Source organism: Clinocottus analis, unplaced genomic scaffold, assembly GCF_023055335.1.
Source record: "Clinocottus analis isolate CAN_PGR_092001 unplaced genomic scaffold, fCliAna1.0.p SCAF_12, whole genome shotgun sequence".
Taxonomy (NCBI): Eukaryota; Metazoa; Chordata; class Actinopteri; order Perciformes; family Cottidae; genus Clinocottus; species Clinocottus analis.
Genome location: NW_027175843.1, coordinates 18,727,550 through 18,746,132, shown reverse-complemented (window position 1 = coordinate 18,746,132; position 18,583 = coordinate 18,727,550). Strand labels below are relative to the sequence as shown.

The following is an 18,583-nucleotide window of genomic DNA, read 5'->3' as shown; positions in this document are numbered from 1 at the left end:
CAACCACTAGGGCTATTTTAATAATTTTTTGTGTTATAATAAAAGGCTACGTATGTGAGATTGTGTTCAGATGTGTAAATATCAGTCTTTATGTTGCTGGTTAAGAGTAAATGAAAATGACACAGAGAAAGAATTGAAAAGGTTTCAGGTCCGCCTAGAAAAAAATCACTTTAAAGTCCAACTCTAACCCAAACCATAACACAACATGTGAACATTCAATATGTGAACATTCAACATGTGAACATTCAATATGTGAACATTCAATATGTGAACATTCAACATGTGAACATTCAACATGTGAACAGAGAGGACTTCAACACTTGCATTGTGACATTTACCTTTTCTCATGTACCAAACAATATATACATATTTCACCTGTACATTACTTATGGTGTTCAATACATCCAAATACAGCAGTTTTTGGCCTTTTTTTCATAAAACAAGCTATGATTTACAGTTTTATACATTAATCGCTCAAATGTTAAAAGGTTAAAAGACAAAAACCTCTGGAAAGAGATACAGAATTTTTTTTGGGGGACTATAACTGCTGTTGTAGAAGGGAAAGACATAACCCTGTAACTGTGTGTGTATTATATAATATGTTTATTATATAATGCATTACATCGATGGTGCTCGGCGCTCAAACCTAGTCAAAGTTGATGGACGACGTTTGCCGTACGTTGAATGTTTAATGTGAAGACGACAGCCGTCTTATCTCCCCGGAGAATCGTTTTTGTTGCTGCTGTTTACATTTCCCGATGATGCAAATAACAACATAAGAAATGCACGACAGGAATCTCCTACTGTTTCTGTTTTGTCATGTTTTTCTTGTGTTGCAAATGAGCGACAACGGCCTGGTGCGTCCCTGTGTTGACGTGAAATGAGCCTTGAATCCTTGAACGTTATACGCTGGTATTTAAATTCCTGTTCAACCTTTGATCCATTTCTTGCTGCTGGTTTGCGCGTGAGGATCTTTTGCAAAGTTGCTTGTGTAAGTTTCTGTATTTTACAAATAAAGAAACACATAAATAAGTAAATTTATATTATATTTATGGATCTATTTGTCTCATTTTGTCTCCCAATGCCAGTGAAGCGACGTTTAAGTGGTTCAACCTGACACATGAATGAATGATCCGAACATAACAGCCGAGTTCCTCACCTCCTATGAGCATGGTGCAGATGGAGAAGATCTTCTCTGAGTCCGTGTTGGCCGACACATTTCCAAACCCCACGCTGGTGAGGCTGCTCAGGGCGAAGTAGAGCGACGTCACGTAGCTGCTCCGCATCGACGGGCCGCCGCCCAGCACCCCGAAACTCCCGGCACCGCCGGCCCCGCCGCCGCCGCCCGCCCCCGCTGCCGCCGCCGCCGCCGCAACCGCAACCACCTCGCCCCCGGACGCGTTCCCGTAATATTGGCTGGAGTTCCAGGAGCCCTGCCCTCCGACCTCCGACCCCGACACGTTCCACTGGCTGCCGTTGGCCGGGAAGCTGCTGACCGAGGCGGGCGCCGGCGCCGTCAGGGCGGGCAGGAAGTAAGGCGTCCCCAGACGCTTGGCCAGCTCGTGGAGCCAACCTGGGACAGAGAAATTAAAGGAATGCACTTTATTTTACTCAAAAAAAGGTGCAGCAATTCAGCACTGACGGATCTTATCCAGTTACCTGTGACAAAGGGAACTCATTAGATACTATGACAAGCACACAACTAGACCTTCTTCATCTCTGACTGCACACTATTCCTGTTAAAAGCTCCTTTATATCCCAAACCGTCCACCTCTGAGTATAATTTACTTAAGTACTGTTCTTAAGTACCATTTTAAAGCACTCACAATCCTGGGACTATATTCTCTTACTTCATTACATCTCAGGGGAGAAATATTGTACATTTTACGCCACCTAATTTATTCAACAGCTAGAGCTATGTAACATTTAGAACATGCAATAAACCTGTGAAATATGACGCATAATTAGAGATTAAAGGCCCAGCATTACCACAAAGGCGTTTTTGTGGCTGCTCATGATGAAGCGAGATAAAGATTTACATGAGGTGCCAATTAATAATGCTGTAATGTGTCAAACAAGAGAATAATATTATCTCATGCACGTTAGATTAGGACCTTTTCTGCATAATGAGTACTTTTATCCATTTTGCAGGTAATGGATGCACTTTTACTCGACCGTAACTGTGTTTTTTATCTTGTTGTATTGCTGTGTTTACTTAATAAAAGGATGTAAGCGTGTTCCACCTCTGTAGGTCCGGGTCTGGTTCTGCTCTATATTGAATTTAAAGAACGCGGACATTAAGTTACCTGGAACATGTACAGCCATTGAAAGCATATCCTGTACAAATATTACACCGTTTTTTTGTTTCTTTTGTGAACAAGAGGAGCACCCCATCACTTGACCCCAGTGTGCAACGCAAGAGGGGATTCAAGGAAAATATATTTTAAAACAAATATCAACGTAACAATTCAGCTTCAGAGGAAATGAGGAAGAAAAGAAGACGGCCGAGTCAGGAATAACGAAGGCAGAAAGTAAACACAGGAATGATGAATTATTGAAAAACAGTTGTGTTTGTGTGTGTGAAACCCATCTGAGCCGCTGACAGCAGAATCAGAAAGACAGTGAGGGAATATGAATAATACAATATGGATGCATCCATTCATTGATCTCCGGCATCACACACTTCTACAGGCTGGAAGCTTTGACCTTGTGTGTGTGTGTGTGTGTGTGTGTGTGTGTGTGTGTGTGTGTGTGTGTGTGTGTGTGTGTGAGAGAGAGAGTTCTCAGACAGTGAGAGCAGCCTGCCAGCATAAATAAGCAGAAGTGACAATCGAGCAGCGAGCAGAGTCCTGGTGAAGCAGCTAAACCAACAACATTAGAGGATTTAGCACCTGAGTAGTTTCCTAATTACTTTGTCATTAGCACACAACTTAACCTCCACCTTCCTGAGGAAATGTGGACCCGCTAAGCCGTTATATATTGCAATCAGGCATGTCCGTACCTGGAGATCAGAATATATAAATATATATATATATGCATATCCAAAAACAAAGAAAAAAAGAGTTTATTTGATCTTGTCAACGCATTCGGAGAACGTGAAGGGCATTAATGTTATGGAAAGGAATTGAAGGTATTTTTTTTTAAGATTTGACTTTGCATAAACATTTATTGAAGCCGTCTGATGGATTGCATGTGGAGGTAAATAAAACACTTTATAAAAAAAGGGCACGAAACACAAGCTGAACTTTTATGAGATTCCTGCTGCTCACCGTTAAGAAATGATCAAATCCAGATTAGTTAAAGCTCAATGGGCCTTTTTTTCTTTCATTAAAGTGCTCAAGACTCAAGATATACTTTCTCTCTGCCATCAGAAGATTCAGAGCAAAACATAAATACATAAAAGCAAGCGACAACTAACGCAGTCCAACACAACAGTCCTCTGTCTCTGCCTCTAAATCCCTCTGAATTTGTAGAAACTGTTCAAGAGAGGAGTCCGTTCAAGGAGACAAGCACTTGAAATGGTCAAGTGTTCCCTGGGAACTTTTCTCTTTATTCATATTTTGGTGGAAACCGTTGACAGCGTTTCTCTGCCTCTGTCCGGGGTCCTGATGTCTCGCCTCCTGCGAGCTGTCCGTGGTCCTGAGCTCCTGTCGCAGCGATATTGTACCACACTCAAGTCACTGCCATGAAACTGTTCAGCGGGGATTTCCATCTGCTCAAAAGTGGCAGGTGGCAGCGAAAACTCACACCTGTGCAAAGTAAAACTCAGGTACAAAGTGTTTTATAACAGCTACGAGAGCTGCAGCCACGGGGAAGTCTGGCGGGATTTTACTGGCCTGACATGACGTAGCTTCTTCCTGATCCAGGAAGTGAGTCACTGGTACCAAACATGTAAAGATAAGTACCAATACGCTTCGCTTTTGACGGACTTTGACACCATTTTTCACTTTCATTAAGGAAACAGAGATTCCAGCATGGAGGAAGCTAATGTTATACCATATTAGCTTCTCATTTATAAGCCAAACGCCAAAATAAAAGCTCAACTAAAGAGACTAATGGTAAAACTTCCTGAGCACAACATATACAACACAGTTAAGCTGTGTCGTATATGTTGTGTATCCACAAACCCCAACCATGGGGTTTGTGGATAGATTCAGTTTCAGTCTAAAGGGTGCTCGATGTAGTTTCTTCTTTTTTTTTTATGAATGTGTGTTTTTTTTGCAATGAAGATATAAAGTATTTAAGACGAGTACTGAGTATTTGGGTTTGTTTGTCCTTGACTGACAGCCAGCGCTGGTCTGCGCCATGCTTTCTCCTCCAAGGCCGACAAGAAGTTCTTCTAAATTTTGATTTTCTGGCTCTTAAAATCCTGCAAGACCGAAAGTAAATCCAAAGCTCTCTTCAGAAAACCTCCCGCTGTGCATGACGACACGCGCCGCGTCCTCTTTGCGTGCATGTCTTTATCTTTACTCTCCGCGTCGGGCTCAGGAGATCGCGTCCAGCGTGACGGTGAGGACGGCCGTCCGTCCTCGATTACCCGAAACAGCCCTGCAGACAAAGCTGTCCCTCTACCGAGTGCCGAGCCAATTGAGCCGTTAAACCGATGTCCAATGCCGATAGCGGACCTTTTTTTTTTGTGGTTATTGTGAATCTCAGTTAGTGTCACGGAAAGGTCAGACCGGTCTTCGCTGTCCCCCGGATAGTAAATCGAGGCGACGCTGACACGCATTGACTGCTGCGCTTCTGTCATTATGTGGTTTCGCTGAAAGGATAATGATAGGTCGCGCTTGGTGCGGATCAATGCGAGGGAGCGATGGAGGGAGAATTGGGACGAAGAGAGAGAAAACGAGTCGGGAACCGGCAGCGAAGTAAACATGTCGTTACGTCCTCCTGGGTCGCGTCCACAGCTTTGGAAAACATGCTCATTGTTGGGCGCACTGTTTGACTCGACAGCATGTTGATGCTTTGTGTTGATCTCTGCCTCCCCCTCTCCCCCTCCTCCTCCCTTCTGCCCATCTGTGTCCACAGGTTTATCAGATTGTAAGCCAGAGCGTCACGTCACCTGAAGGATTTGAGAGATCCTCCGGCGAGAGACGCTCGGAGGAATATCAAGTAAGCTTATCGAAAGCATCGGCTGTGCTGAAAACTCCAGACACTCGAGGGGAGCTGGGAGGAGAGCCGGCTAAATTACTGACATCGTTCTGTTCTGCTGAGGAGTTTGAAGTGTCGTCCTCGATCTGTCTTTGAGGGAGGCGAGCGTGCAAAACACGGTTTAAGTTGAACTCGGCGAGACTTTCCCTCATGCAGGAATCCACACTGGAAGCGCAGCGAGGAGCTGCAATAAGATACGATCTCATTTAATCTGCATTCGGGAACACTCCAAATTGTTTTTTTTTTCCCGGGGACGGAGCTCACGGTGTAATTGACGAGAGTGATGGAGCATCCAATCTTAGATTTGCTCAATTTGCCCAAAATTAAATTCTGGTTTCCAGGCTCCGGGAGGATATTTACTGTACGAGCACAGTGAGAATTAAACACAGGAAAAGATCTCCAACCAGGGAAAATGGATGCTCCCACAGACACTACACATAGAGCTGCGGCGTGCACGGCTCACTGCAAACGCCAAGTAGGAACATTTTAATTTGGCCGCGACAACAAGTGGACATTACAGTCGCTTAGTTTAGAAGTAGGCTGGTGTAAGTTTTCATATTCAGGATATTGGTTTGGTGAATTGGTGCTTGAGACAGAAAAGGAAATGAAATACATTTGAAAAAAATCAAGAAACATAAATCTCGGCCCACTGCCTCGCATCACTTGATCATTTTATAATATCAGTCATTGTAGGAAATATTGAAATATGACATCTTGTTTTGTGAGGTAACATTTGACCTCTGACTCCCAAGTTTTAATCAAGCGTTAAAACACGTTAAATATATCTGATTAAAAAAGATAGAACGTGTAGTTTTTTTTGTGCAGAAATATTCAAATGATCACAGCGCAGCACAGAATATGCAATACACAGAGGTGACAGCCTCGAGTCTGTGTGTTTTTATGATGCATCCATCATAATTAACACAACACCACCAGTAGAGTAAACGTACCTCACGGCCACAGTTAAGCACACCTCTTGAGTTTGATGCGCTTCCTCGTGTGCGTGGCTGAAAGTGAGCGCGTGTACTGACCTATATCCCAGGAGCCGGGGCTTTCGATCTCCTTGCGGCCGATGAAGTACCAGACGCAGGCCATCCAGTGGGCCAGCAGGGCGAACATGGACATCAGCAGCGTGAGGACCACGGCGCTGTACTGCGAGTATCGCTCCAGCTTCTGCAGCAGCCGCAGCAGCCGCAGCAGCCGGACCGTCTTCAACAGGTGGACCCCGAAGTACTGCGCAGGCAGGAGAGAGACCACATCACACCCACACACACACACACACACACACAGTCTCCAGTGTTTCTTATCCATATAAAAAGGCCCCGTTCTGCAAAAAGCCGTCATTTTGATGTAAATTATTGAGCATTTCATTCCTTTCATAGTGTGTTGTTAACACTTTCCTCCTCCTCCAAATGTTAAACCAATGTTTGCATGCGTGTGAAGTAACCCGGCCCACAGTTTGAATCTTTCTTTCTCTCTTTAGGATTCTGAGCGTGGAAACAGAAACGAATGAGAGCTGTTGTTGTGTGCACTGACACCAGATTGGCTCGGTTCCATTTGTTCGTCTGATGATCATCACTTCTGAGGAAATGTTGATCTAATAAATTCACTAGGAAGCCAACGGCATTGTGCATTCATTTGGCTCGCCGCCATGGGTGTGTCAGCGTGGATAATGAAGGCGGGAGACAGAGTGTGTGTCCACATTAAAGTGTTTTTCTCTCAAACAAAAAAACAAAAAATAACGAAAACAAAAGGCTGTTGGAGGAAATAGTTTGGACACCTTACATGTTATATCATAAGGACTACGTATAATGTAACACACCTGGTTTCATAACAAATAGTTCCTTGAAATTAGGAAGTTGACAATGACACTCATGAAACTCGGGTCGAATAAACACATTTCTCGTCCATGAGTTATGTTTTAACACGTTGAAAACTGTGGAACCGATTTTGTTCCTTTCCCCTGTGTTTAAGTTGTCGTAGGAACCCCAAATTAATTCCAATACTTGTGTTATTGTATGTATTTGTTCAGCAAAGTCTTGGGAAAAAAATGTATATCTGCAAAAAAATCACTTTTAAAACATATTTTGATCATAACTATGAACACCCAGCATGATGTGAGCCTGATTCCCTAAAAATGCCTCCTGGAGCGGTCAATAAGACACCTTTTTGGAAAGATTAGGACCTAAAGGATCAGAATCTGCAACAAAAATCACAATAAAACAAAGTCTTGGCCTTTTAGGAAGGAGTTTCAGTCAAAAAAACTGTGTCGTTCGGTTCAAAAATGGAAAAATTGCGTATTTTAAGCCAAAAGATTGTCTGAATGGGGCATGCTGGGACTTAAAATGGGTCATTAAAACATTTCCCGCTGGGGGGGGGGAAAGGACTCACCACGCTGATGTTGAAGGCATACAGCAGGTCGAAGGGCAGGGCGGCGATGAGGTCCACGAACAGCCAGGTGGTGACGTAGTGGACGCAGATGGAGCGGGCGTCGTACACGACCTGACCCGACGTGCTCACGAAAGTGGTTCTGAAGTTCAGCAGAATGTCTGCGGAGGACGACAAGAGAGGCTGAAGCGTGACGGCGGAGGACGGACAGATGGTTTCACTCGGCGAGTCACGAGCGGCATCAGCGTCGCTCGTTACGACGCGTGCTTGAAAGAGATCGTCACGAGAGGTTCAGCGCGACCTCGTCTTCTGGTGTCGAGCTGCACTTCCGTCAAGGAGAAAGAGAATATGTTTAGAAGAAGGAGGTTGGAGACGTCCTGTGATCTATTCGTAAACACCGTGTCGCTTTTACTTTGGCGGGGTTTGAATGTTGACTGACAAGCTGGGAGGGTGTAAAAATAAATATAGAGATTGTAGTGCGTTTAAAGACACTGGCATCTGATTTATGAGTCAGCTGCAACGTTTTGAAGATAATCTCTCGCTTCACTGATTGTTCAATAGGGCTGGTTTTTCATTTGAAATGCAACGTGTTTAACATTCAAAGGCCGCTTCACCAACAAAGTGATCATCTGAACATCAATTTCCTTGAATTCTCGGAGAGAAGACCAAGAGTTCAAGGAAATTGTTGTTCAAATGATCATTTTCTGTGTGGTTTTGTTTCCCTTTTTATGTTTAATCTGTCAAACGAGTTGCATTTAAAAGGCTGTGGAGGGGAAATCAGCCCTCTCACACCTTCCACGGTGAATATGCAGCAGTTTCGCTTTCAATTAATCGAGACTTCACTCGTGTTTCTGACTCTCGGTTCAGTGGGGACGGCGTGCAAGAAAAACAAAGTTATCTCCAAGAATTCAAGCTAACACGGCGGGTCAGTAAACCCATGTATGAAATGCTAATTCTGGCCAATTAAAAATAATATATATATATTTAACTGTTTTGGTTTTTTTGTATTAATCTGACTGTTGGATAGGCAATAATTTGGGCGCTCTAGTTTCTGCCCGAACCTGTTATCAAGTAGTTTGTGGTTATGTTTGTTTGCTGTGTCGAGTGAAGCAGGTGTGTGTGTGTCTACGTGTAGACGTACCCAAGATATGTGTGTTTAGGTGTGTGTGTGTGTGTAGACGTCTGGCTCGGCGAAATGAGGTGACCTCTTTTTATTTATTTTTCATGTATTTTATCTTCCTGGGTGTAGCAGTGGGAGGAGTGAGTACGTTGTGTGTTTGTATATGTCAAGAAAAAAGATAGAAAACAATAGAAGCGTCAGTTGAAATGCATGTTTTCTATGTTGTGTGTCTATCGCTATTTCCAAATATAAAAAAATATTGAAAAAAAATAAAAATGTAATGCAATTTGTCGTAAAAAAAAAAGGGCTAAAACACGACAAACCCACCGGCACGGCTCTCGTGTTGACCTGCTCTTCCAACAGGAGTCCAGTTAATTCATAAAAAGCATCACATGAAGAGAAACAACCGGACGCACGACGTCACCTCTCCAGCCTCGGCATATTAGATATCCCTTAACTGCGGGGCGGCTCGTGTAATTTCATCGTGGAAAGTTCTGCGGTGCGGGACTTGTGTTCACTCTTCTTCCATTAGGGCAAATTGTCCTTTGAAGAGCACTCGCACAACTCTCCCCACGGTTAGATGGACAGCGGCGGGGACGCACACACAGGCCTGTTGTTTTCTAGGAAATGGGGTCGGCAATGAGACTTAATGGTCTGTTGTGAATGGCTCACATCCCTTTCACTGCCGCGTACGCGTCATTAAAAACTGCAACTAAACTTTCATCGTGATTGATGAGCCGCGAGGAGAGACCGGCGGTTTCGCTGGCTTCTCTTTCGGGGGCGGCTGATGAATCCGAGGAACAAATAGACGATCTTCTCAATTATGATGTCTCGTTAGCTGTGTGTGAGTAAAGGAAGCGCTACATGGAAACAAGCGTTAGCGCCGGAGCTCAGCGCTGTGCGTCCTTTGCTTTTAAAATGGCTCAAACATTTGTTTTTTTTTTAGAAAAATAGATAAATAATCCTTTTGTTATCATCTTAAAAAGATATTCAGCGCAAAAGAGGTTGACTGCAGCGACAAGAAGCGATTTTGTGTGCTATTTTTTTGCACAGATTAAACTTTATGTGCGTTGTTCTAACAAAGTGAGTGAACTTTTTATGTGTTTTTGTCTGATGCAGCCATCTGGTTTACTTGAAAGTGATTTCCTTAATTCTATTATGTGAAAAAGCACGGATGTGGGAGTCACGAAAAGTTAATTCAATAAAAATCCAGCATTGACTATTTTGTTATAATTTTCTGGGGATGAACATTTTCCTTCCTCCAAAGTGAGGCGCGACAAAAGAAAGTTTGAGAACGGCTGCGTGAAAAACAACTTCATTTGGCTTCAACACGATGTGGCCGACGCCTCTTAAGTTCTTCTTCTTCTTCTTCTTCTTCTTCTTCTTCTTCTTCTTCTTCTTCTTCTTCTTCTTCTTCTTCTTCTTCTTCTTCTTCTTCTTCTTCTTCTTCTTCTTCTTCTTCTTCTTCTTCTTCTTCTTCTTCTTCTTCTTCTTCTTCTTCTTCTTCTTCTTCTTCTTCTTCTTCTTCTTGAAGTTTAACGGTTGGCAACCAGACATTTGGTGCATTTCCGTCACTTTCTGCTCCGGAGTGTGAATCAGACCAAACCACCCCCAAAAAAAAACATTAAAAAAGGAAAATTCAATTTAAATAAATTAATAAATCAATTGAAATAAAATAAGATACAATAACATAAAATAAAATATAATAAAATAAAATGAAATAAAATAAAATACGATAAAATAAGATAAAATGAAATAAAATTAGATAAAATAAGATAAAATAAAATAAGATATAATAAAATTACAAAAAATTAAATTAAAAAAGATAAAATAAAAAAAATAAATAAAATGAAATAAAATAAAATAAAATAGGATAAAATAAAATGCAATTTTATTAAAGAATTAACGCTCATTTGAATATTATACACATTTTTCCTTTCTTCTCTCTGTCCCACCTGTTTTACCACATTTGGTTGACATTTCCCAGTCAATGCTCTCGACCTCGGCCTTGCTGATGCTAATCCTCATTTCTATGTCTCCTTTCTTTAAAGGCCTCTTTGCCAACCCTCTCGCCTTCTCTCACCCAAAATGAACAGGATCTCCACCAGGATGTCGCTGACGCTGGGCTTGCTCCGCGGGGCGATGCCGCTGCCCTCGTCCCGTCCCGCCGCCACCGTGAAGCACACGTTGTACGGCACGGTGACGGCCACGTAGAAGGTCGCCAGCAGGATCAACCAATCCCAGCCGGCCTTGAAGGTCCCGTAGTGGAGCAGGATGAAGCGCGACTTCTGGATGGCTGCCACCTTGTACTCCGGGATCGGAGGCTTCTCCCCGAACATGTTCTGCAGACAGGGAGAGAGAGAGAGAGAGAGAGAGAGAGAGAGAGAGAGAGAGAGAGAGAGAGAGAGAGAGAGAGGTTATCACCACTCTGTTTCTCTCATGCAAACATTCGCTCAACCTCTGAAAGCTCGTGTTGTGCACAGAGGGATTATGACCCCCTCGGGTGGGATTACAGTTTGTATAACATTTTTAAGACATTATTTTTCATTTAACGCTTTTTTTTTTTTTTACAGGCGTTAATTACAAAATACAGAGCATTTCTTTGTCATGATGTCAGACACTGTGGCAAATGTTTTTCATAATTTAAAGAGACATTAAGGAGAAAACATAGTTTTACGCTCACACATACTCAGTGCTTTCACTATCTGTATTTTATAAAAGGATCATATTGTTTTAACCTCATTTTCTGATGAATTTGTGTCCTTATTAAGGCTCTTATTGCAACAATCACCTCACACAAAGCTTACATTAATGCAGCAAAGTACAAAATAGGGAGGAAACACAACCGAGCGGCACATTAAAACGGTTTAAAAGGTTAAATTAGATACTTGTATCATTAATATTCAATAAACAGCTAAAGTCCATGTTTAAGCAAGTACAAAAAACTAAAATAACGCTACTTAAAGATATCTAATCCCTCAGTGAGTGGGCGTCAAGCTTGCAGGATGGAAACTGCACAGGTCGGCATGATGGTTTTTACCGCTGAGCTCAGCGAAAAAAGCAGCTCTTTTACCCCAAAGTCACCGAGAAGTGAGCACGCTCCAGATGCCCTTCACGCCATCTGTCAGGGTGTGTGAGCCGCAGCAGAGCTACAGACTACACTGCGTATAGTTTGGTTGCATCTTGGGAAACAATTAAACAAACTTCTTTTTATTGCAAAAAGAAAAACAAAAAGTAAATAACTTTGTATTCCATCCGGATAAAAGAGTCTTTGAAACATCTGAATTCTTTGTTGTTGAACAACCTGCAGGGATTTTTAATAGTTGGCTCGTACTATATTTGTTTTTACCTCTGAGACTGTGAATGTGATCATCAGTGCAAAAGTCTCAAAAGTAAAATAAATAACAGTTTCCTGAGAGGCCGGCTGCTGGTTTGGCATGCGATCCATCTCAGGGCAACCAGGCATGTTGTGACTGTAATGAACCTGTTGCCGAGTCCAGGAAGCAGATTAAACTTTTTCTTTTTTTTTGGCATCGATCAGAGGAGACGACAAGTGTTCCTTCCTTCCGCTGGAGGGAAGCGAAGCCGAAAAACATCCAAAGAGAACGAGAAAAAGCCCCATTCATTCCTACGAAAGACGCTCGCTTCTCGAAAGCGAGAATAACAACAAAAAAAAGTTGGACTTCCGAGTCAAGAATTCAGATGAAATGAGCTCGGATCTCCAAGCAGTCTCACGCATTTTGGAGCCAATAGATGAAGCGCGCTATTGGTCCCTTTAAGCCCCGCCTCCAAGCCCTCGGTCCATCCTCGTGCACATTGAACAAATGAAAATAAATCAACTATTGGTGCTATGTACAAATTTTTAGGACCTAATAAATTTGTATTGAACGCCACTTTCCCAAATGTTAGTCTCTGATTTTTGGGCCCAAATGGATCTGGAAGTTGTAATTCCACCGTTTGGCCACTATGCAAAACTGTCTTCAAAGCCCTGCGCTCCCCGTCATCTTTGGGGATGAATTTATTTAACGTGTGCATTCATTCTGTCTTCATCTTGGCTCATCGCCCATCCGCTCCCATGCAAAGGGGCGGGGTTTATGACCTCTACCGCAAGCAGCCACCGGGGGGCGAGGGAGGGGCGATGGAGATGTTTCCGTCCATCTTTTCGCGACGCAGACGACACTTACGTTGTTGAGCTTCAGCTTGCTCTTGTCTTGCTTCTGCAGGTGTCCCGACAGGTGATAGAGGACCGCTCTGCTGCGGCGCCGGTTGGTGTTGAAGCCCGGCGGGCGAGTTACCTGATGCACCTTCAGGCCCGTCTCCTCGTCTGCGGGAGGAGAAGAGAAAACACGCTGAGCCGCGATGCAAACCCACAACACCCGGGGCGTGGGGCAGAATTTAGCCCGAGCTCTGTATCGACTACAACTCTCTCGCTCGAGACGGCGCTTCATCGGTTTTCGTTTATAAGTCAGATAAAACATCACCTGCACCCGTCTGACCGCGTGCAAAGTCGGCTTGTGCCACCATACAGTCTCACGTGGGCCAAGTCGTCTCTCTTTGTTAACTTGCGTTGGAGTGGAAGTCCCAGCGTGACGAGATCTCAACTCCTCCGTCTGATGTACACGCTGCTGCTCTCGTGCTTGTGTGAATATTTGACGCGATATCGACCCCGCGGTCTGACTTTATCGATGAAACAAAGCGCTCTCGAGGTCAAATTCCACACTGGGGCCGAGATCCAGATCTGGATTTACAGATATGGATCGAGTATTGTCTCCAACACCTCATGGATGTCATCCTTCATTGTCATTTATTGAATAATAGAAGACACAATCGGGGGTGATTAAAGAAGGGAAGGGACACGAGGAAGTGCGGCAAGTAGATTAAGGGAGTTGTTTTCTGTTAAGCAATCGCCGCGGCGGAACATCTTCTCCTGCGCTCTCCATTTCCACTTTACATTTCCGATTATGATTTTCCCTCCGTCTTGTCCTCTCCAATATGACGCCACGCTCGCCAACCCCTGTAACCAAATCATTTTCATATTCAGCCGGTAAATTTGATTTGTTCGTCGTGTCGCGGATGGATTTCAAACAGTTGAAGACGACGCATGCGCACGGAGAAGCTAACCGCCGTCGCTGGGACTCTTTTGTGTCTCTGTACGCGCGGCGGTTAATCTCGAGACCTTTACCGCCATCGGACATGTGGCGTGTATTTCCTGTTTGCCGCCCAGCGGCTGAACCTGCAGCTGTTTTGCATACTGGTGAACAACAAGGGTGATATTCACTGCAGAAGCGTTAAACAGGGAGAGAAAACAATGTATAATTTGCCAGAAGGTGTCCTTCCTGGAAAACTGCACAAGTCAAAAGAAATATCCCCCATAATCCAGCTTTTCTGCCTTTATTATCTAATCAATAACCCATGTCTCCAGAGAAAATGTTGGCCGCATCTGCAAACCACGGGGTCCGCCATATGCCGCTGTTTCTTCATCAAAAACGCGTTTCATAAACATGTTTCACATCCGCTTCATGTCTCGCCTGCAGCAACGCTCATCGCCGTGTGGTTAACGCTTAACTACGTGGTTAAGGTCAGAAAAGGCTTGTGAATACAGGATAAGATATAACATCCTCATTATTGACCTTTACAGATGCAGATGTGTGTGTGTTTCCCCTTGTTTTCCAGTCTTTGTGCTTCACTAAAGTAGCTGATTGCAACCAACTGAATACGCCTCTGCTCACTGAAGACGACCTGCTTCTTAGTTTTAGGTGATTATACTCTAATGAAAACATATTTTTTAATATTTAATGCTTTAGAAGATACACTCCACGCCGCACTAAGTGCCAAAAGAGAGCCGTTCATGCAGCCAGAAGACTCCCACGAAGGAGCAGACGCAGGTAAATGGGTTTGTTTGTGTCACGTCTCAAATGTCAAAGACTTCATTTTTTTAGTAGTTTGTCACTTTCTCCCCTCTTTCCTTTTTTTTCTCGCATCAATTCTTAAATTTAGGTGATTATAAACTCTTAGAACAACACAAAAGAAGGCAATGCAACACACTGATGACTTCAGCGCTCACTGCTCTGCCTGCAGGTTACTCTACTGAATCCATGTATAGAGAATATATTGTCCATTTCATTTGCCGCTGGCGTATAAGGGAATGCAAGATATGGAAGAAGGCGGTATTTACACGCCACGGGGTCCGTTCTCATTTTGGTGCAGTGATTACTGATAGTGCTGCTTTCCAGAATATACGCTACGTTCTCTGGGGGGGAATACTTTTGCTGGAGGGCAAAATGGGCTGACTATACATTTTAAATTATTAACACGGTCAATTAACAGTGTGTGTGTGTGTGTGTGAGTGAGAGGTTTTGCACGTATCATTGTGTGTCTGTTCGAAACAGAAGGTTGTAGTTGTGAGTCTCTCTTTCTCTGTTTCTCATCGTAAATGTGCCCCGGGTCTTTTTCTGTCCATCGCACCAGCTGATCCGCTGCTTCAGAAAAACACGCTCCACGCCGCACTAAGTGCCAACGGAGAGCCGTTCATCCAGCCAGAAGACTCCCACCAAGGAGCCGGAGCAGGTAAATGGGATTGTTTGTGTCACATCATAAATGTCAAAGCCTTTTCTCACCCTCGTCCTGTGGCTGTTTGTCACTTTTCTCTCCTCCTCCAATTCGTTCTCACATGAAGAGGTGCTTTATTTAGCAGAAACACGAAAGTTATGATAATGGTTATAGTCGTCTCAGCGGTGAATCAGAAAGAGAAGCCATTTCAATCCTCCCTCTCTCTCTCTCTCTCTCTCTCTCTCTCTCTCTCTCTCTCTCTCTCTGTCCCCTGTGGTGTGCACTGCACTCCAAATCTGGCCGTTCGAATTTAAAATGTAATAACTCATGCGGTCTTTAAAACGCAGCCAGAGTCTATGAAAGCAACCTTCAATCATTTTTCGGCATTGAGATATTCTGCCAAATGAGCGAGCCATGTGCAAGCGGGGGGAAAAATTGGTTAAGTGATTTCAAGCAGGTGCTCTTTCCCACCAGGAAGCACTATAGACCGCAGCGCTGAAAGCCAATCAAAAACACTAAAATGTTTAACACTCCACTTCGTCTTAAGAGTTTTGATTACTCTGCTTCTGTCGCCGTCTCTTGACGTTCAACTTCCTGCCGTGAACTCAGCTGGCAACGGGATTTGGACGTTTCAAAGTAAGAGTTTAATTCCTGTAATAACTGTGCATTCAATGTTTTCAGCAAAAACGTCTGCGGCCTTATGAAATACTGAATGCAGACTTTTTCACGGCCATTCCAGACCTCTGAAATCTGCTCCTTCAGCTTTGCATGCTGGGATTTCTCTGTCTGTTTTCACAGGAATACAAAGCAACAAAGAGTCTGAACGTCTCTGGGAGAGAACTGATGGAGGGGCAATAAATAATTTGCGCTCCTAGAAAAACACAACCGAGCGACCGACACTGTTGTAACTATACTTCATTGGTAAGATGTTACGTCAAGGTGAATCGACTTTCAGGTCATGTGGGAGGGGAGGAAAGTAATATCAGAGAGAGCCAGACCTGGATGAAGCTTACTTCATAAATCCAACAGGTGCAGTATCCTCATGAATTAAACTATATATTCCAGGCCCGCAGGATAAAAGCTGAACTTTTGAAGTGTTCAACATTACTTTTAATGATGTAAATGAAAAAATGAAAGAGACTGAGATCAAGTCCTCCAAATTAAACCTAACTAAGCATTTGATGATCTGTTACCGAACGTAACTAAGTATTTGACGATCTTTTTCTGAACCTAAATATTTGACAACCTTTTCCTGAACTTAACTAAGTATTTGACGATCTTTTCCTGTATTTGACAATCTTTTCCTGAACCTAATTTAGTATTTGACGATCTTTTCCTGAACCTAACTAAATATTTGACAATCTTTTCCCAAACTTAACGAAGTATTTGACGACCTTTTCCTGAACCTAACTAAGTATTTGACGACCTGTTACCAAACTTAACTAAGTATTTGACGATCTTTTCCTGAACTTAACTAAGTACACAACGATCTTTTCCCGAACCCAATTAAATAGTTGTGTTGCCTAAACTTACAGATATGTTTCCTTCCAAGTATATTTTGAAGAAATCTTCTGCACGTAACAAGCAGAAATAGACCCGTGTTGCTGGACTTTTGGAGGAAAGCGTACATGAAATGAAGAATAACGTTTTTCCGAAGATATACTATACACCCCGTTGTATGAGGATGCATCATCATGGCTACAACAATAAAGACATGTTTATAACTATCAATTATAACTATAAGATAAACCCATTTGCAACATGTATTTTTATTTCTGAAAGTCTAAACCTTCACAACAGATGTCAGTGGAGTTTGCATGTTCCTCTAGTTCCCTCACAAACGCCGCCTGGTAATTTCCTTTGTGACCACGTATCTGCGTCATCACAGGCTGTGTGCCGTCTGACAGGATGTTTATAGCTCACTGTGTATTTTCTTTAAAGGCCGTCATTAATATTCCTGGATTATTCAAATTGACAGACGCACTTCTGTAATCATGGTGAGATTTACACTGATGAAAATTGTTAATTGACGCTTGATTGTTGTTTGCTTGAAATTACAATAACTGCAGTGGCACTTACATAGCTGCAGGGCAAAACGCTCTGCGTGACGCGTCCTCTCCGGGGGGGGAAGGTAATTAAAATTATCTTGAAACTACACACTGAGTTGCCATTGAAGATTATGAGGAAGCCTGCGTTATTTTTTTCTCATTAGCATGAGCTATTGTGAGACCTGGAAACCCCAAAAGGTAACAATGCTGACAAATTAAAAATATAGAGGTCGTAGAGAGCATCTCCAAATACACTCAGATTGTAGATTATTTGAATTTGTCGCGTAAAAAATATGACGAACTCCAGACCGTGACAAAATAATAATTATATTGACTCAAGCTCTATTCACTGGGCGAGCATTTTATCGAGCTTTTCACCTGCATCGCACGGTCTTCTGCACGCATTGTGTCGGCTCGGTTCTCATCCGAAGTGAAACTCCGACCGCGTGACGACAAAGACGGCGATTCACCGGGGATGAGACTCTGAGTTGCAGCTCAAAGCGAACTACGGGAACTGAAAGCCGGCGCTGTTCGTGTAAAACTCACCCGTGTCCGGCCCATGCTCGGGATCCTGGTCCTTCTTCTTGTCGGTGATGTCTTTGTGGGACACGAGGAACATAACCACCTCACATTTTTCATTCTTAATGGGCACGATGTCCAGAAGACACCAGAACTGTGCTCCTGGAGAGAGACAACACAACACACACACACAATCAGTGTCTCTATTCCACCCAAATGTACATTAAACCTGGTATAATAACAATGTCCTTCACCTCACCTCAATATTAATGACATAATAAATAATATTGTTATTGCGTACTGGCATGTACATTCACAAACACACTTTGCAACAAGATGGTATACATTAGAAATAATATAATAAATAGATTGGGTCAGTCAACTTTTGATCCAGAGATTATAAGGTTAATGTGCGGTTGTGAGCTAAATAACTCTAAATAAGCTAGCAACAAGTACTGGATTGAGTTCGCATAAAACTTGCTTCAGGCATTCGTGTTCCTCTCAGAATTAAGTATAACAATGTCGGGGATACTACAATACTGTATTAATAGTTGACAATATACTTTTAACAACACTTTTACTGCTATTTAGCAATTATTAGCATGCTGACACGCTGAACCAAGATGGAGGACATTGTAAACAGTTACCTGCTTGATGCTAGCATCACAGCATGGCCGCGGTGAGTATGTTAGCGTGTTAGCGTGGCAAAGTACCGCCTTGTGGCTCTATCCAGTCAAACGTTAGCCATAGCAGGTCTGTGAAGCCGTGTGGATGAAGTGTGTGGGAGGAAGCTCGACCAACTGGAAAT

General features: G+C 43.1%; 1 protein-coding gene across 1 annotated transcript in view; it reads right to left on the bottom strand.

The window, feature by feature from the left end:
* kcnh3 (potassium voltage-gated channel, subfamily H (eag-related), member 3) overlaps window positions 1-18,583 on the bottom strand; it is a 117,928-nt gene that overhangs the window by 19,696 nt on the left and 79,649 nt on the right. The window contains exons 3-8 of the mRNA XM_068572046.1: window positions 17,803-17,937; window positions 12,844-12,983; window positions 10,743-11,001; window positions 7,543-7,700; window positions 6,183-6,384; window positions 1,160-1,573 (exon numbers count right to left, since the gene is read on the bottom strand). Coding sequence (XP_068428147.1) covers window positions 1,160-1,573; window positions 6,183-6,384; window positions 7,543-7,700; window positions 10,743-11,001; window positions 12,844-12,983; window positions 17,803-17,937 — 1,308 coding nt within the window. The remainder of the gene's footprint in view (window positions 1-1,159; window positions 1,574-6,182; window positions 6,385-7,542; window positions 7,701-10,742; window positions 11,002-12,843; window positions 12,984-17,802; window positions 17,938-18,583) is intronic.